Here is a 14,325-nt window from a genome sequence, read left to right as displayed (position 1 = left end):
TGGAGGAGATGGGACGCCCAGGGAACAGACTACCTCCCTGCATGGGGGAGAGCTTAGGTGAAGAGACACCGTTAAGCTGGAAGTGTGTGCGTGTGTGTGTGTGTGTGTATGTATGTGTGTGTGTATGTGTGAGAGAGAGTGAGAGTGTGTTTTGCTGCCTTTTTTTAAACCGCTGATAAAAACATCTTCCTTCTTAAAAAGCAAAGCAAATTTCTCACACATGTTGTCGCCCTTTGTTTTAGTACTTGATTTATTCACTTGCAAATGCACAGACTTACACACAATGCAGTTAGTAAGAAATCACACTAATATTTCATCAAATTTTCTTTAAAAAAGAGGTTTGTTCCTGTTTGTTCTGACCAGTTTGTCTGATTAATATAGAACACAATCACGCAATTACACACCACTGCAAGCATCACATCTGCCATTAATAAAGCTACTTTCAGACATGCACTGAACTCTGGAGATTCTCAGCACTTTCTGCGTAAGAGCTGCATGTGTGAACACAAATGTCTAAGTGCGGAGGATTTTTTGCTGTTGTGAACGCGTCTGTGCAGAAAATCTCCTATTGTGATCTGAAAACGCAGCATGTATCTAATAGTGGCTACATGTTTACATGACTACATGAACCTGACCCCAAACACACACTAAAATCTCTTGTTGTCAGATTTTCTCTGTTCAGAAAAGAGCATTTATCTGATGACTAATATCTGCGAACCTGGCTGTTCGTAACCTTCACTAGGCCACCCTGTTTCTCTTAGCTGCATTTTTCATTCTCCTAAAACATGTGCCTGTTGCAACAAAACAACAATGTTGACCATTTCCCCTAATCTCTCATCTCCTGAAAGCCCAGAGCTCCAGACATAAGAACCATCGTATTATATCTCCTCATCACATTCTGCTGCTTGTACAGCTGAAAGAAAACACACATGCACATCCAATGCCAATATCCTGTAGTACCGATACCGAGGACGTCTTCAAATTGATTGAAATGAAAATGGTGCAGTGGATTTTTTGATTGATGCCATTTAATTTCCTTCGAGCTTGTAGCGATCTTAAGAATCAATCGCTGACAAGAAAAAACAACACCATACTGTTCCTTTAATCCATCAGCCTTACTTCATTTCACCTCCCTCACAGAACGTCTATTTTATGTAACTGCCCTTGTTGCACCTGAATTTCTTTTCGCTCCGCCTTCGAGCACAAACAGCTTGAAATGTGACATATTTTTCGTCAGGAAGTCGAAGTTGTGTGGATTCCTCCGGAGGCCCTTACCACAAAGTTTAGATCCCCCGAAAAAGCGACTTTGGGAAAAGAAAGCATGAAAGCGTAAAAAATCTAATAAAGTCTTCCACGGTTGAACTTTTATTAATATTCAGGCCTGTTGGAGAGATTAAGGAGAGGGCAGACGGAGAGAAAAGAGAAGCTGCTATATTCTAACAGCGCTTGGTGGAGGGTTAACGTGTCAAGGAGTCCCTTCCTAGTGATCTACAGCAGACAAGGTGACAAAGGTGCAAAAAGAGTCTAACTACCTGCATAATCCCTCACTGTCCTATATGGAATGGCTGCATATGTTATTGTTAATACTACAGAAAAATAATAAAGTGTCTGTGGTCCACAAAACAAGGAATATAAGTCAACAACAGTAAATATTGCTTAGCAGCCCTTAAGACTAAGTTAAATACAAATGCAACAAACGTAATTGTTAGAATTCAAATTATTATACTAGTTGTCTCTTTATCCCTCACTCTTTTTTCTTTCCTAGAGTGTTAATCCTGGTGTTAATAGTCAGGTTCCCTAATTATTCCCATTGTAAGCAGTTTACATGTGCAAGTATCATCAGCAAAGCATTTTACATCATGTCAGACATCATTTCAGATGAACCAAATGAAGCAAATATTATATATTCAGTTCTTTGTTCAGGAGCAGATGCTCGAAGCTCACAGTGCTTTGTGTAAAAAGCACTTAGCTGTATCACAGCTGAAGTCTTTCTGCTATATACAAGACTCTTCTCATAGAAAGTCAATGCCCATGGGTTCAGAGAGATGCCTCTCAATCTTTTATCCCAACTCTCTGGTTTATAGCTTTCTTCATTTTGTTGATATGATTTCAGATTTTCCAGGTTTGTCTGAATCCTAACATCCGACATTAAGTGCGAACTAATCTCTTATTACCCCTTACACGGGTCCAATGGAGAAAAACCTCCTCATCAAAGGTTAAAGATTTCTGCTTCTCTTTTGTAATAATAGCCAATCGTTTGTTTTTATATTAAAGGTAGGGTTGGTAAGTTGTTTCTGAAACACTTGATTGTGGAAATCCTTTTGATGTCGCGTTAGCTATTAATGAATAAATGCGTCTGAAAAAATTAAATAAATAGACTGTAATAGGACTGTAATAAACGCAATTAATTATTTCATTTGCTGGCATACCCGTCTGTCACTAACTGACCAGCTGCCAGCTTTGAAGAGAGGGCGGATTGAAGGGGGGGATGTATCAGTTGCAAAGTGTAGCCTGGTGTTGCAACTTTTCCAGGATTACCAACCCTAGCTTTAAAGTCTTACGTTGAGATCAGTTTACAGCACACCAGTACTGTTTCCTGCTTCCATTAGAGCAGTCGTTCTCCTGTAGGGACTAAATGCAAAATATAATTTCTTACTTAACTGCAAATCACCCACTTAATATAACTTCTCATCCACAGTATAATCTGGTTCCACAATCTTTAGCCTTTTATACACAGCCAGAAAAAGAAGTGAAACAAGTGCTTCTAATCAATGTGTTCATATGTGCTCGCTTCACTTTGTGCCAGCATCCTAAAAGTCTGCCCCACACCTTCCCTAACTCGGCACACAGCCAGGGGACACTTAAAGGGACACTTATCAGAGGTGTTCCTGTTTCTGCTGTCAGCCACATCTGGAAGCCTCCGCGTGTCCAGCTGTGCTCACAGCCGGTGGAAAGTGGTGGGCACCGACTGCACACAGAGCTGCAGGAGTCTCTTACTGAGGATGACGCTGGCGCAGATCAGCGCGATGCCACTTGCGATGGTGGAGACCACGACCGCCAGGATCAGCAGCGTCGACATCTGGCCCTGCGGAGCTGGACCCTGAGGAGCTGCTGGAGGAGAGAGAGATGAAGAGCGTTGATTAATACACATTGTGTTTGAATCCGACAAGCTATCCCAGTGTCCATGCATTTTTACCTAACAGAACAAAAAATGGGTCTTGATGGAAAAAAATTCAGGCATGTTTAGGGAACAGATTTATGAGTGTGTGAAATTTAGTGCAGATCAAAATAAAAATCTGGATCTAATGAATTTAAAAAGAATAAGGGGGCTGAGTGACACTCTAATATCTGTCAAGGGGCAGCCATAACAACCTACCTACAGTACCGATACACGTAACATTGTCGCTGGCCAGGACCTCATCTTCATCGCAGAGGCAGAGGATGAGATGAGTGTCTTCATCACGTTTGCAACTCTGCGTCTGACAGTGGCTGCAGTTCAGCTGCACCTTGATCTCACACTCGCCATGACTCTCCATCGCTAGAGAGAAAAATCATGTACGAACACAAACACAAACACACACGCACACAATGAAAACACAAACACCAATAACAAGCTATTTGTTTGAGGAGATCATTAACTTTTGCTGGACACTCCAACAAGGCTTGGCGACATTAAATCTCTTTCTTTTCAGTTAACACCATGAAGAGGCCAAACCCAACAGAGAACTGATCTGACTAGTAAGTGCTGTCCAGGCTGCCAAAGTCTGAAATGACGTCTTCCTCAGAGCTTCACTTGTCCAAAAAACTATTAAAACCACATCAACAGCGGCCATGTTTGTTTATGGTGCGGAACGTGGATGCTGAAGTTTATTCTGAGTGGGTTTCACAGCCAACCACAGCTGAAAATAGATCCTGAACAAATAGATTATTTACTCCTGTTAGAGTAAATTGAGCTAAACATGACAGAGGCGGGCGGTTCTTTTTATACATGAAAGTGTGGTCACGACTTCTTTTCAAAGATTTATGTCTTCTATGGGCGTGAATGGGAAAGAGACTGGAAGCCAAAGACACGCTGGAGAATTCAGAAAGTTTAAAAAGACAGATTTACGTTGATGGTTTTGGATGAGATTCATTGATAAAATATCACTGTCCTTGTATTTAAATTTCAAAACATTTAACATCTCGTCCTCAGGTACTGGATCAACATTATCTTCTATATCGGATATAGATAAAGCGGCAAAGTCTCCTCTCTTTGTATAAATATGAGGAGATGTGGGCCTCTACCATGTGTGTCATTAAATTAAACCTCATCCTTCACTTAGAGATGAGAAGATGTTTTATTACATTAAAGAAAAACATAATTGTCTTTCAAACTAAATCACGATAACATCTCTTTTTTGTCAGATTCCCTTTGAACGCGTTTCATGTCGCGGGGACGCTCATTGTGTTTGAAAGCGATGACTGGCAGTGCACGCAGCAGCAAACAACAAGCCCTTTCACATGAGAATGGATGTCTGTGTGCTGGCGCCGAGGGCAACCGGCTCCGTGAGGCTGTGAATTAGTCGCCTTCCTTCTTCCTCCCGCTGAATAATTAGAATCAGATGGCTGTTGGTCTCACACACACAAAAGAAAACAAAATACAGACACAACAGCATATACAGTATGTGGATATGTATGTGTGTGTGTTGATGTTCGAAAATATAGTTTGGCACACATACTCCACACACACACACACACACACACACACACACACACACACACACACACACACACACACACACACACACACACACACACACACACACACACACACACACACACACACACACACCCTGATTGGATCAATTGCTCGGAGAACTAAGCGGACAGAATCCCAGGAACTCATGATTCAATCTTCACACCACCTGTGTCTCTCTGCTTTGAGATCAGATGTGCTAAACACTGTCTGATACTGTGAGAGTGACTCAGAGCTGCAGACATCATCCACATTTAACTTATATAACTACAAACTATGTCTTTTCATATGAATACATATGCAGAGTGGAGTGTTCTTAGTTACCAGTAAATCTGTTCATTGAGCCAATCTTCCTCTTTCATAAAATTACCCACACATCACATCAATTATTTCCCATTACATTTCTTATTTGTGTTATCATCATCTAGTGATCAATGTTCTATTCATTGATCTAATTCTTTCATTAAAGTTCTTTCTAGGAAACTTATATTGGTATTTCCAGCGTTCTGATCTTCACAACTAAGCTGCTTATCGAACGATCTCTGGCAAGGTGGTTTAGTTTTTGTCTGTGTTTGTCTGCTAGTTTCCAGGACTACGCAAAAACTACTGGACATATTTTCCAGGAAACTTGGTGGAAGGATGTGTTATGGGTCAGGGAAGAAGACACTTGTGGTTCTGGATCAGGGAGCGGATCTAGGAACTTTTTATTAATGTTTTTTTTCAATATACGCCACCTTGCATTACTCTACCCTCACCTGGACTAGTCTCCATCTTCATCACTATAACTGTCTTGATACGATCATGGTGTGACGTTGTGTTAGACTGAGTCTTACCTGCCAGAGGCTGCAGGAAGATCTCTCCCATTGGATGAATGAACGAGACGCCGTTCTGACCGTCGGATGTGATCTCATCCGTCAGCGCTGCGTCACCTCCTGTCACAGAATCCATGCTGTGAACTCTCCAGTTTCACAAATCATATCTACACCTCTCGGATTCTATTATGACATTTTATGTTGGCTATACTATGTTTTGCATACTTTTATTTATCTAACCTATATTGTACTGTCCCATGGAGATACAATATCTCTTCTACTGGGGAATCAGGTCAGGGAGGCTAAAATAAAGTCAAGCTGGGACAAATAAAAGATTTTTTTTTAAAACAGAACAGACACACAAACATACGGGAATCAATGTCAAAACTGAATAATGGAAAATAAATAAACAGCACATGTTAAAAGCAAGGACTTCTTCGAAAACAGATTTTAAAAGACTTTTAATTGTGCAAAGATTCAAAGCATGTGGTGCATGAAAGCAAAGGGCTTTTGTCAGTTTGTCGCTACTTTTAACAGTTTATTCAACAAAACATCAGGACGCTGGAGGTGAGGGTGCTGCGGGGGCTGATTTTTGATTTTTTAGTGCAGGTGTAGAAAATTGGCAAAATATTGTTACCTCTGTACCCTCCTCCACCACCTCCAGCTGTGCAGGCTCCACCTCCACCTCCAAACCCCCCAAAGGTGGACCAGCTGAGCTTGGACAGAGCAAGTGGACACGATGACCCCCCCTCAGCGCCCTCCGCCAGAGACTTTCCAGCTCTCACTTGAGGACTGGGATCGTCTTTCCAGCCTCCACCTCCACCTTCAAGGAAACAAACGTAAATGTTTAAGTAAACAGGATTACATCCATCCTTAAAAGCCTCTGAGGCTGTGTACAGCGTTATTTTAACCATGTGGGATTTGGTTATAACAGAGATCAGATAGGCAGGTTGAAAGCCAGAGGCAACTTGAGGAACGTCTTTAATGGATGATGTTGAAACTAAACTGCAGGTTTGTGCTGCAGCTGCAATGTGACTGAGGCAGCAGGTGATGTTTATGGGAAATCCCAGTATCCTCAGCATTGCACTTTCATAACGTCAGGGGAAACACAAGAGAGGGACTTTTCAAAAATAGTTGTAATCAATGCCAGCTCAGTTCTCAGTACGGCTCAAGCTCAACAAATGCTGTACAAATGCAAAACTTACAGAATTTAATCAATCAAATTCTATTTGTATAGCCCATATTCACAAATCACAATTTGTTTCATAGGGCTTTATAGAATTGACAAAGGTCGAGAGCCACCAAAGACAATAAACAACTTTAATATTTACAAGATGGTACAGGTATATTAAACGACTGGTAAATATATTTGGATATGCTGCGTTCATGTTATATTTTGAGGTCAGCATTTTTTCTCAAGCCATCTTTGTTTTTTTGAAACCCCATTTGGAGGAGTGGGGGGGTGGAGCCAGACAGAGAGCTTAAGGACACTGCATGCCAGGGGGCAGATCAAGGGGTGGGGCTAGAGTACCTCACGGAATGATTGGCCCCTCTGTGTAAAGTGTGGCCCCTTTTATGACCCCTGATTTGAAAAACAACATCCAGCATAGCAGATGGGACTTTATATAAATACATAAATAAATAAATACAGTTTATTTGACGCATTTGAGTCAATCAACTCAATATCAGTATGTTTTCTAATGTTATAAATCAGGTGAGAATCAGGTTATTTTTTGCAAATACTTCTATAAAAACCAGTGGAGTCCCACTTCCGCACTAGCTTCACATTCCAGACGTCCATTATATATTATCATTATTTTATTTCGTATACACCAAGCCATCAGTCTCAGTTTGCCAAGGAAAGAGCTCAGGCTGGTTGAGATTGCTTTTAAAAAGTTTGGATGACGTCCAGCTGGAGATTTGAATGATGCAGCCACAAGAATAAGTGGTGATGGATTGAGATGTTCTGTTGTTCTCAGGCAGCCGGTGGGCAGAGGTGTGAGAGTCAACAGCAGAGCTCTTCAGCCAGTCAGTCCCCCCCCCCCAAAAACAAAACAACACACAGAACCAGCACTGTTTCCTTTTGTTTAACATCCTTCAACAGCCCCACACGCAACCACTTACACATAATTACCTTGCTGACAGCCACAGGCAATCAACACAGCACATTAGCTTTTTTCTATTTATGTATAAAGCTGAATTTACTTTATGTCCTCCATCTTGTCACAGTTTTATAAGAGCTGTGGACAGCACAGGGCAGAGTAGCAAAGTCTTTTTTTCAAAACAAAACATCACAAACTTTTTTATATAGCACGTATATTTCTCACACACATTCACACTCTGGTGGGGAAATTCAGGGTTCAGGGTATTGCCCAAGGATGCTTCCACATGGTGCATGGAGGAGGTGGAGATCAAACCACGACCTTCTGGTTAGTGGACGATCGCTGATGAACCAATGATCAATAATCATGAGGAGTCAACAGGTTCAATCACGGACAGATGGGGACATCTGATCTACGCTGATGAGCAGATACAACTATGAATCCTGTTATTCATGATAATGACACACTGCAGGTCCAGTGTCATGTGACGGCGCGACATTTGGGGACATAAGAGTTCAATTCTACCCACCAACACACACAAACACACACGCATGCGCGCACACACACACATATACACACACACAGCTCCTGTACACAATAAGAACTTCAAACTACCACTGACACTCAGATCTTTATCTAAACAATCCCACAGAAGTTTCAATAAGATGAGGCAATACTGTAAAAGCAGAGTTGAGACTCAGCTGATCAGGGAGGATTTACTGAGAATGTTCCAGCAGGCGCTTACCTGCAGCAGAGACACCGGTTCTGCTTCAAAGGTGAAAGACCTGTCAGGAATGTCAAGATTTAACCCCGCTACATCCCACTATCCAAAGGCCACATTCTGCTGTGTGAGGACACACATGGCCATTCCAAGCACGTGCTTTTTTGAGTGCATGTGCACATGGTAGGAACGGATTTAACCTTTTAGAAAAATAAAGACTGGAGTTGGAGTCACTCAGTGTTTAAGGTGTAAAGCCTGTTGTCATCTCTTCAGCACTTGAAAAGGCAGCTCATTTTTCACCAGAACACTTAAGCACCGGGATCATAAAGTGTAAAACCTGAGTCTGCAGGCAGCCTTCACATTCATCATGAATTATAATATATATAATATCTAAGTACTGCTGTTTACTTCATAACTGAGGTAATTGAGATGTTTTCTGTCTACAGCATCACATGGACATTAATATTCAGAGTATAGACCTTATTCTCAACAACACATTATTTCCATTATGATGTTTACATGAGTTGCTCATAGAATATTCCATTCATATTCCTGTTTACATGCTACAGAGCATCGTTGCAACGTCTCTGCCTTCATTACCTGTCATATCTGTTATGTTGACAATCTGACAAAGCCATAAAACACCCTTTAGATTACTTACAGAAATGTGAAGGGAACAACCTCAAAGTCTAATATCTACCTTGGCACATGATACTGAAACTATTGTCATAAATATATGCCTCTCCAGGTCAATGACAAGATGAAGAGTTTTAGTTCATGAAGCCTTCAAACAAACATCCTGTTCTGATAGTAACATAACCTCTATTAATCATAGACTGTATACAAAAATGGACAATGCATTTCCACTCCTCCCACTAGATCTAGAAATTAAGCCAAAATCTGCAGGAGACAAATGCTGCCATCTTGCTACACCATCTTGCCATCACTGATGCATGCACTCAACCAATCACAAGTCAGTCTCGGCTGTCAATCATGTTGTTTCATTCTGCCTTTATAGCATCAAATAAAACCAAACTTATTAAAAATGAACACTTGAACACACATCACTGTGATAAGAAAGGCTAAAATGACAGAAACCACCCTTGAGAAAAGATCATTAAATGTGCACCTATGCTGCAGCCAACCAGCAGGTGGCGATCGAGATGCTTTTGCTTCACTTTAGGGGAACTGTCTCATTTATGGTCGATGATATTAACGCACCTGCAGCACCAGTTCGTCCATTGCTGCTGGGTCGTATAGTGCTGTTTTCATACTGCTCCAGTGGTATCTGGTCCAAACTGGACTCCGGGTCCTCCAGGTAAGCGTTTCCTCCTCCACCGGCTGCAATCAGCAAGGGAATGAGCTCGCCACTCTCGATCTGACAAGACAGCAACATCTAATTGAGAACTCTTCTACGTTGAAGTTGAGTGACGCACATGCATGTTATTTTCAACATTTTCACATCGAATGGAAGAGAGTTCAGACAACGCTTCAACCTCAGCAGAAGAGCAAATTTTACATGACCAGGGGAACCTCAATTTTTCATACAGACAGAAGATCGCAGTAGAAGTGACAAATGATCCACAAAGTAAATGAGCTGTCACCTTAAAGATGTAGGTAGCTCCGCCTCCTCCCCCTCCCCCTCCAGCCCACTCAGCGCCAGCCTCTCCCCTGAGGTCGTCTTCAATCACCGACCACTCGCCCAGGCAGATCTTCTGAGTGTGAGGGTTCCTCTGCACCGAGGGGAGAGAGAGAGATTTTCAGAGACAGACGGGGCCTCAACAAAAATATGAGGCAGGCTATAATCTTTTTTTCATTTTCTGTCACACTCTCTCTCGCCATATTAATCCCAGCGAGACAATGGACAGGCCACTGAATCCTCCCAGCTTGATTACTCTCTCGCCGATACTCACCCCCGGGCACGCGTCCTCTCCCTGGTGGCCCACCAGGATGTAGAGTACATCTCCTTTCTCCAGAGGAAATATGGCAGAAATGAAGACCCCATGGTTGCGTTTATTGTGGTTTTTGGCTCCTTTCCCTCCTGCAGCACCGTAGGCGGAGATCCTGCGGGAGATCAGTACACCACAGTGGCATTAACTGCAGTGAAATAAACTGCTTTCAGGCTTCATGGCATAGATCATATAAAATATTTTGCAAACGGCTGTGCATGTCCGTTCTTATTTCCTCTTATAAACACACATTCTATTGATCTTGGCAGAAAGTGCAGCTGTGTATAATTTAGCCCGAGTAATTCAACACCCTGTAAATCCTGTGATTATCCTGCAAGTTTTATAGAGCCTCATTTCATGTGGTGATTGTGAGGTCCCATGACCCGCTGTGCACAGACAATCAAACAGCTTCAAGTCTTGATCTTTGGCATAGCCAGAACAATTTAGCTCCGTCACACCTCTAAATTGTCACTTAGCCCAGCTCTGTGAGTCATGCAACCTTACTAACACATGGTTTCTCTGCTCGGTGACTAAGCTCTGAAAAATAAAAGGCGTGTAAACACCACCGAAAGCCTTTTAGGTTATCCTGCATTCCACAAAACAGCTTGTAAAAAGCACTATGTTTTAAATTATAGTAGCTGTCAACAACACCAACAACATGTTAGTCATTTAAGACAGAGTGAAGACATAACTCTTAAAAATCAGGTCATACATAAATACTTTAAAAAGTAGAATTACACCCCCGTGGTTGAATGCCTCCACCAACCATTGCATCCGGTCGAATCTTTTCCCCCAGAACTGGAAGTTTGAAAACAAAGGTCACCCATCCCAAAAGTGAATGTTTGTAAATTTAAAAGGGTTCCTTGAAGATGTCCCTGATATATCCTGTTCACAAGACAAAAAAGTATGCAATTTGAAAAAAATCCCTGCAGGCGTTCTGGACATATTGTGTTCACCAAGGACGGACAGACGAAAAACCCAACAACATATCTCTGGCACTGGCTGTTACAGGCGTGGATGAAGAGAAAGGACAACAAGACAGTGCATGTCTACCGGCTCAAAATGAACCAGAGTGCTGAGGTTACACACAATAACAAACCATGTTACCCAGTGCCTCTGTGACTCATTCATGTGTAACAGTAAAACTCTATCTATAGTCGATACTTCCCATTCAAAAAATACTGGGTTGAAAACTACGAAATCTGGGTATTTTTCAGCTACACTGCTGCAAAACTATTGGACCAACCATATTCTGGGTTAATCTAACAGAGTGAGATGGGCCAAACAGTCTACACAAATATGGATTCATATTAACTCAAAGGTTTGGTTCATTCTACCTCATAAAACATATATAAAATGTTTGCTCTGTAAGGCACATCCATCCCTTCTATATACATCGCAGGTGTCAGGGTCAATCTGGGGTTCAGTTTGTTCATCATGCAGACTGAAGGAGGCAGAGAGACTCTGGCTGGGTTGTGAATTATCTCCATGATGTGTTATACATCACCAGGGCTGATCCAACAACAAAACCAGAAAATAATAATAAACAAATAAATAACCCCCAAAAAATGGCCCAACAGGCTCAACCCAGCATTTTTTCTGAGAATTGGTATTGGTTCTTTTAATGGGATTTTAAAGGAAAATAAAAAATCTGATTTTATAGAAACCTTCACATTGCTGCTCAGATGAATGAGCCTAACATCCATCCCCTCATCACTTACAGATATCTGTTGGTAGCAGGTACTCTCCACATTTGGACTCCTCTTAGCGGTCCTTCCTTCCCCACGGTGACACTGACATTTTTGTTCCTGTAGGTGCTGTCGCACTGGGCCTGGGTCGGGCCCTGAGGACCACTGGCACCGCATGAGTTAAACCACCACGTCATCAGAGAAACCTCTAGAAAAATGGAGACAGAGTATAGGTGGTATGAGTCAGGGAAGAACCATTCAGTGTTGGTGTGGATCAGGATCAATGGGTTGATCCAGGAATCATTATTTTGACTTTTTTTAACATTGTGAAAGGACATAAGGAGATCATTATAAAAAAGACTCAGGATAATGATTCTGGTTTTGTAAATATTTTTAAGTGGGGTGATATTTATCCAGCTACTGTATGATAACAAATATATTGAAATATTGAAACTATACCAGAGAGTGGGTTTTTTGCCTGAGTTTACTGTGAGCAGTTTGCACATTTCTGTGCACAATGTTCATACAATGTATCTTTTCTCAATGCAATATTGTGATATAGTGGCCAATCAGCCTTGGCAGCGGATGAATGTCCTTCCAGTTCCCTCAGTGGACACATGCTCTCTCTGTTTGTGTATGAACCTTGCCTCCCCTTTTCTGGATTTTGGATCCTTGCCTGCTCTTTGACTGTTTTTGTTTCCTGTTTCAGATGGACTTCTGTATATGGACTGCTCTCTGCACTTGCCTGCTCTGCATAGATTTGCTTGATTGGATTTCCCTCACTGGTTTTGGACTTTTGCCTTCCTCAACTCCTTGCAGCCAGTTGCCCTCTTCTTACTAGTTTGTCACATCTGTGTGTTCCAATTATGTTTTCAGTATACTATCCTCCCCCTGGTGTGTCAATTCTGCATGCAGCGTGGATTTAAAATGACTCGCTGGGCAAACAACGGTTAAAAAATATGCACTCTACCTGAGGCTGAGGGCTCCGGTAAGGGGCTGAAGATATCCTCCAGGCCGATCATGGGCAGCAGAGAGTTGATATCTGAGGAGAGGGAGAGTAAAGAGAGAAAAGATTCCATTTTACCGGAAATCATATTCATACAGACAGGACACAAAGAACAATTAAAGCAAGGGTATTAGGGATCAGACTAATTCCTGTGAAAGATCATATACATTTTTTCCTATCCACCATGTTGCAAACAGAAATGTAATGTTTTCACGGTTTTACAGGATTTCTCTCAACCCACAGCATCCATCCAGATCCTGTCCTTTGTCAGGCCCTTCCCTAAAAGTAATCCGATATTGTTGAACTTACTAAAGCAACACCAGCGTCCACGGTTCAGTCTCTACATCAAAACGGCATGCAAGTCTCTGAAGCACAACATGATCCCAGCACAGAGTGAGGTCATAAATGTAATAAAGACAATCATCAAGCTAAGTCGTGGGCTTGCTATAGTTAATCTGGGATCCTGACCAGAACCTGATATCAGTCAGAAAATGTTCCAGTCTTGCTCAACAGGATCTGAGCATCATAATTGTGCCTCCACTCCGGTTGTAAACCAGCTCTCGTTTAAATCATGCACAAACAAAAACACACTTATCCCTTCAATCAAATCACAGTGCTGCCAAAATTCGAATCTACTCTTGCACCAGACTGAATGGTACAATACATCCAGAAACCTCTAAATGGACTTGAGAGAGAGAGAAAGAGAGAGAGAGAGAGAGAGAGACAGAGAGAGAGAGATGGGGGGGCTGACTGAATCGATGCTGTGCGCAACTCTGCTATGAAGAAAGATTTTACCCATTTGAAAAATGATTATTATCATAATAATAATGATAATTCATCTTATTTTATTATTATTGCAACATCATCTTTATGCCAAATAATAGAAAACAGTGTTACATTGCTGTAGCATCTCATGGTGGCATGTTGGCATCAGCTCACCTGTACTGAAGCAGGTCGCTCCAATTGCAATGTCATCGATAGCAACATCAACATTGGAGTCTTGTCCCCACACAGCTGTCACCTTCACATGGAACCTGCAGCCAAACACAAAACTTTTTATTATTAATGTGGTCTTCATGTGAAAAGCAACAGGACACCAACAAAAAACCCAGCTGATATTAAAGAACTCGTCTTTAAGTATGTAGATGGATGCAGCTATTTTCCATCTGTCTAATTATTAATCTAAAGTATTCTGTGTACTCATCGTAGACTCTAAATAAAGATGGACGACATGTCTCCACCACCTCTCACTGCCCCGAAATGAAGCCAAAATATTTATCATATGAACACGGCCATCTTGTACCTTTTCCAG

General features: G+C 41.7%; 1 protein-coding gene across 2 annotated transcripts in view; it reads right to left on the bottom strand.

The window, feature by feature from the left end:
* Window positions 1-14,325, bottom strand: part of ltk (leukocyte receptor tyrosine kinase) — a 53,640-nt gene that overhangs the window by 11,547 nt on the left and 27,768 nt on the right. For both annotated transcript variants that reach the window (XM_069536043.1, XM_069536042.1), the window contains 10 exons: window positions 13,953-14,047; window positions 12,978-13,049; window positions 12,041-12,215; window positions 10,284-10,434; window positions 9,975-10,103; window positions 9,592-9,748; window positions 6,185-6,370; window positions 5,569-5,667; window positions 3,377-3,538; window positions 2,998-3,111 (listed from right to left, as the gene is read on the bottom strand). In XM_069536043.1, coding sequence (XP_069392144.1) covers window positions 2,998-3,111; window positions 3,377-3,538; window positions 5,569-5,667; window positions 6,185-6,370; window positions 9,592-9,748; window positions 9,975-10,103; window positions 10,284-10,434; window positions 12,041-12,215; window positions 12,978-13,049; window positions 13,953-14,047 — 1,340 coding nt within the window. The remainder of the gene's footprint in view (window positions 1-2,997; window positions 3,112-3,376; window positions 3,539-5,568; window positions 5,668-6,184; window positions 6,371-9,591; window positions 9,749-9,974; window positions 10,104-10,283; window positions 10,435-12,040; window positions 12,216-12,977; window positions 13,050-13,952; window positions 14,048-14,325) is intronic.

This window comes from Paralichthys olivaceus, chromosome 12, assembly GCF_024713975.1.
Source record: "Paralichthys olivaceus isolate ysfri-2021 chromosome 12, ASM2471397v2, whole genome shotgun sequence".
Taxonomy (NCBI): Eukaryota; Metazoa; Chordata; class Actinopteri; order Pleuronectiformes; family Paralichthyidae; genus Paralichthys; species Paralichthys olivaceus.
Note: the sequence above shows the minus strand (reverse complement) of the source record. Positions and strands in the feature narration are given on the sequence as shown.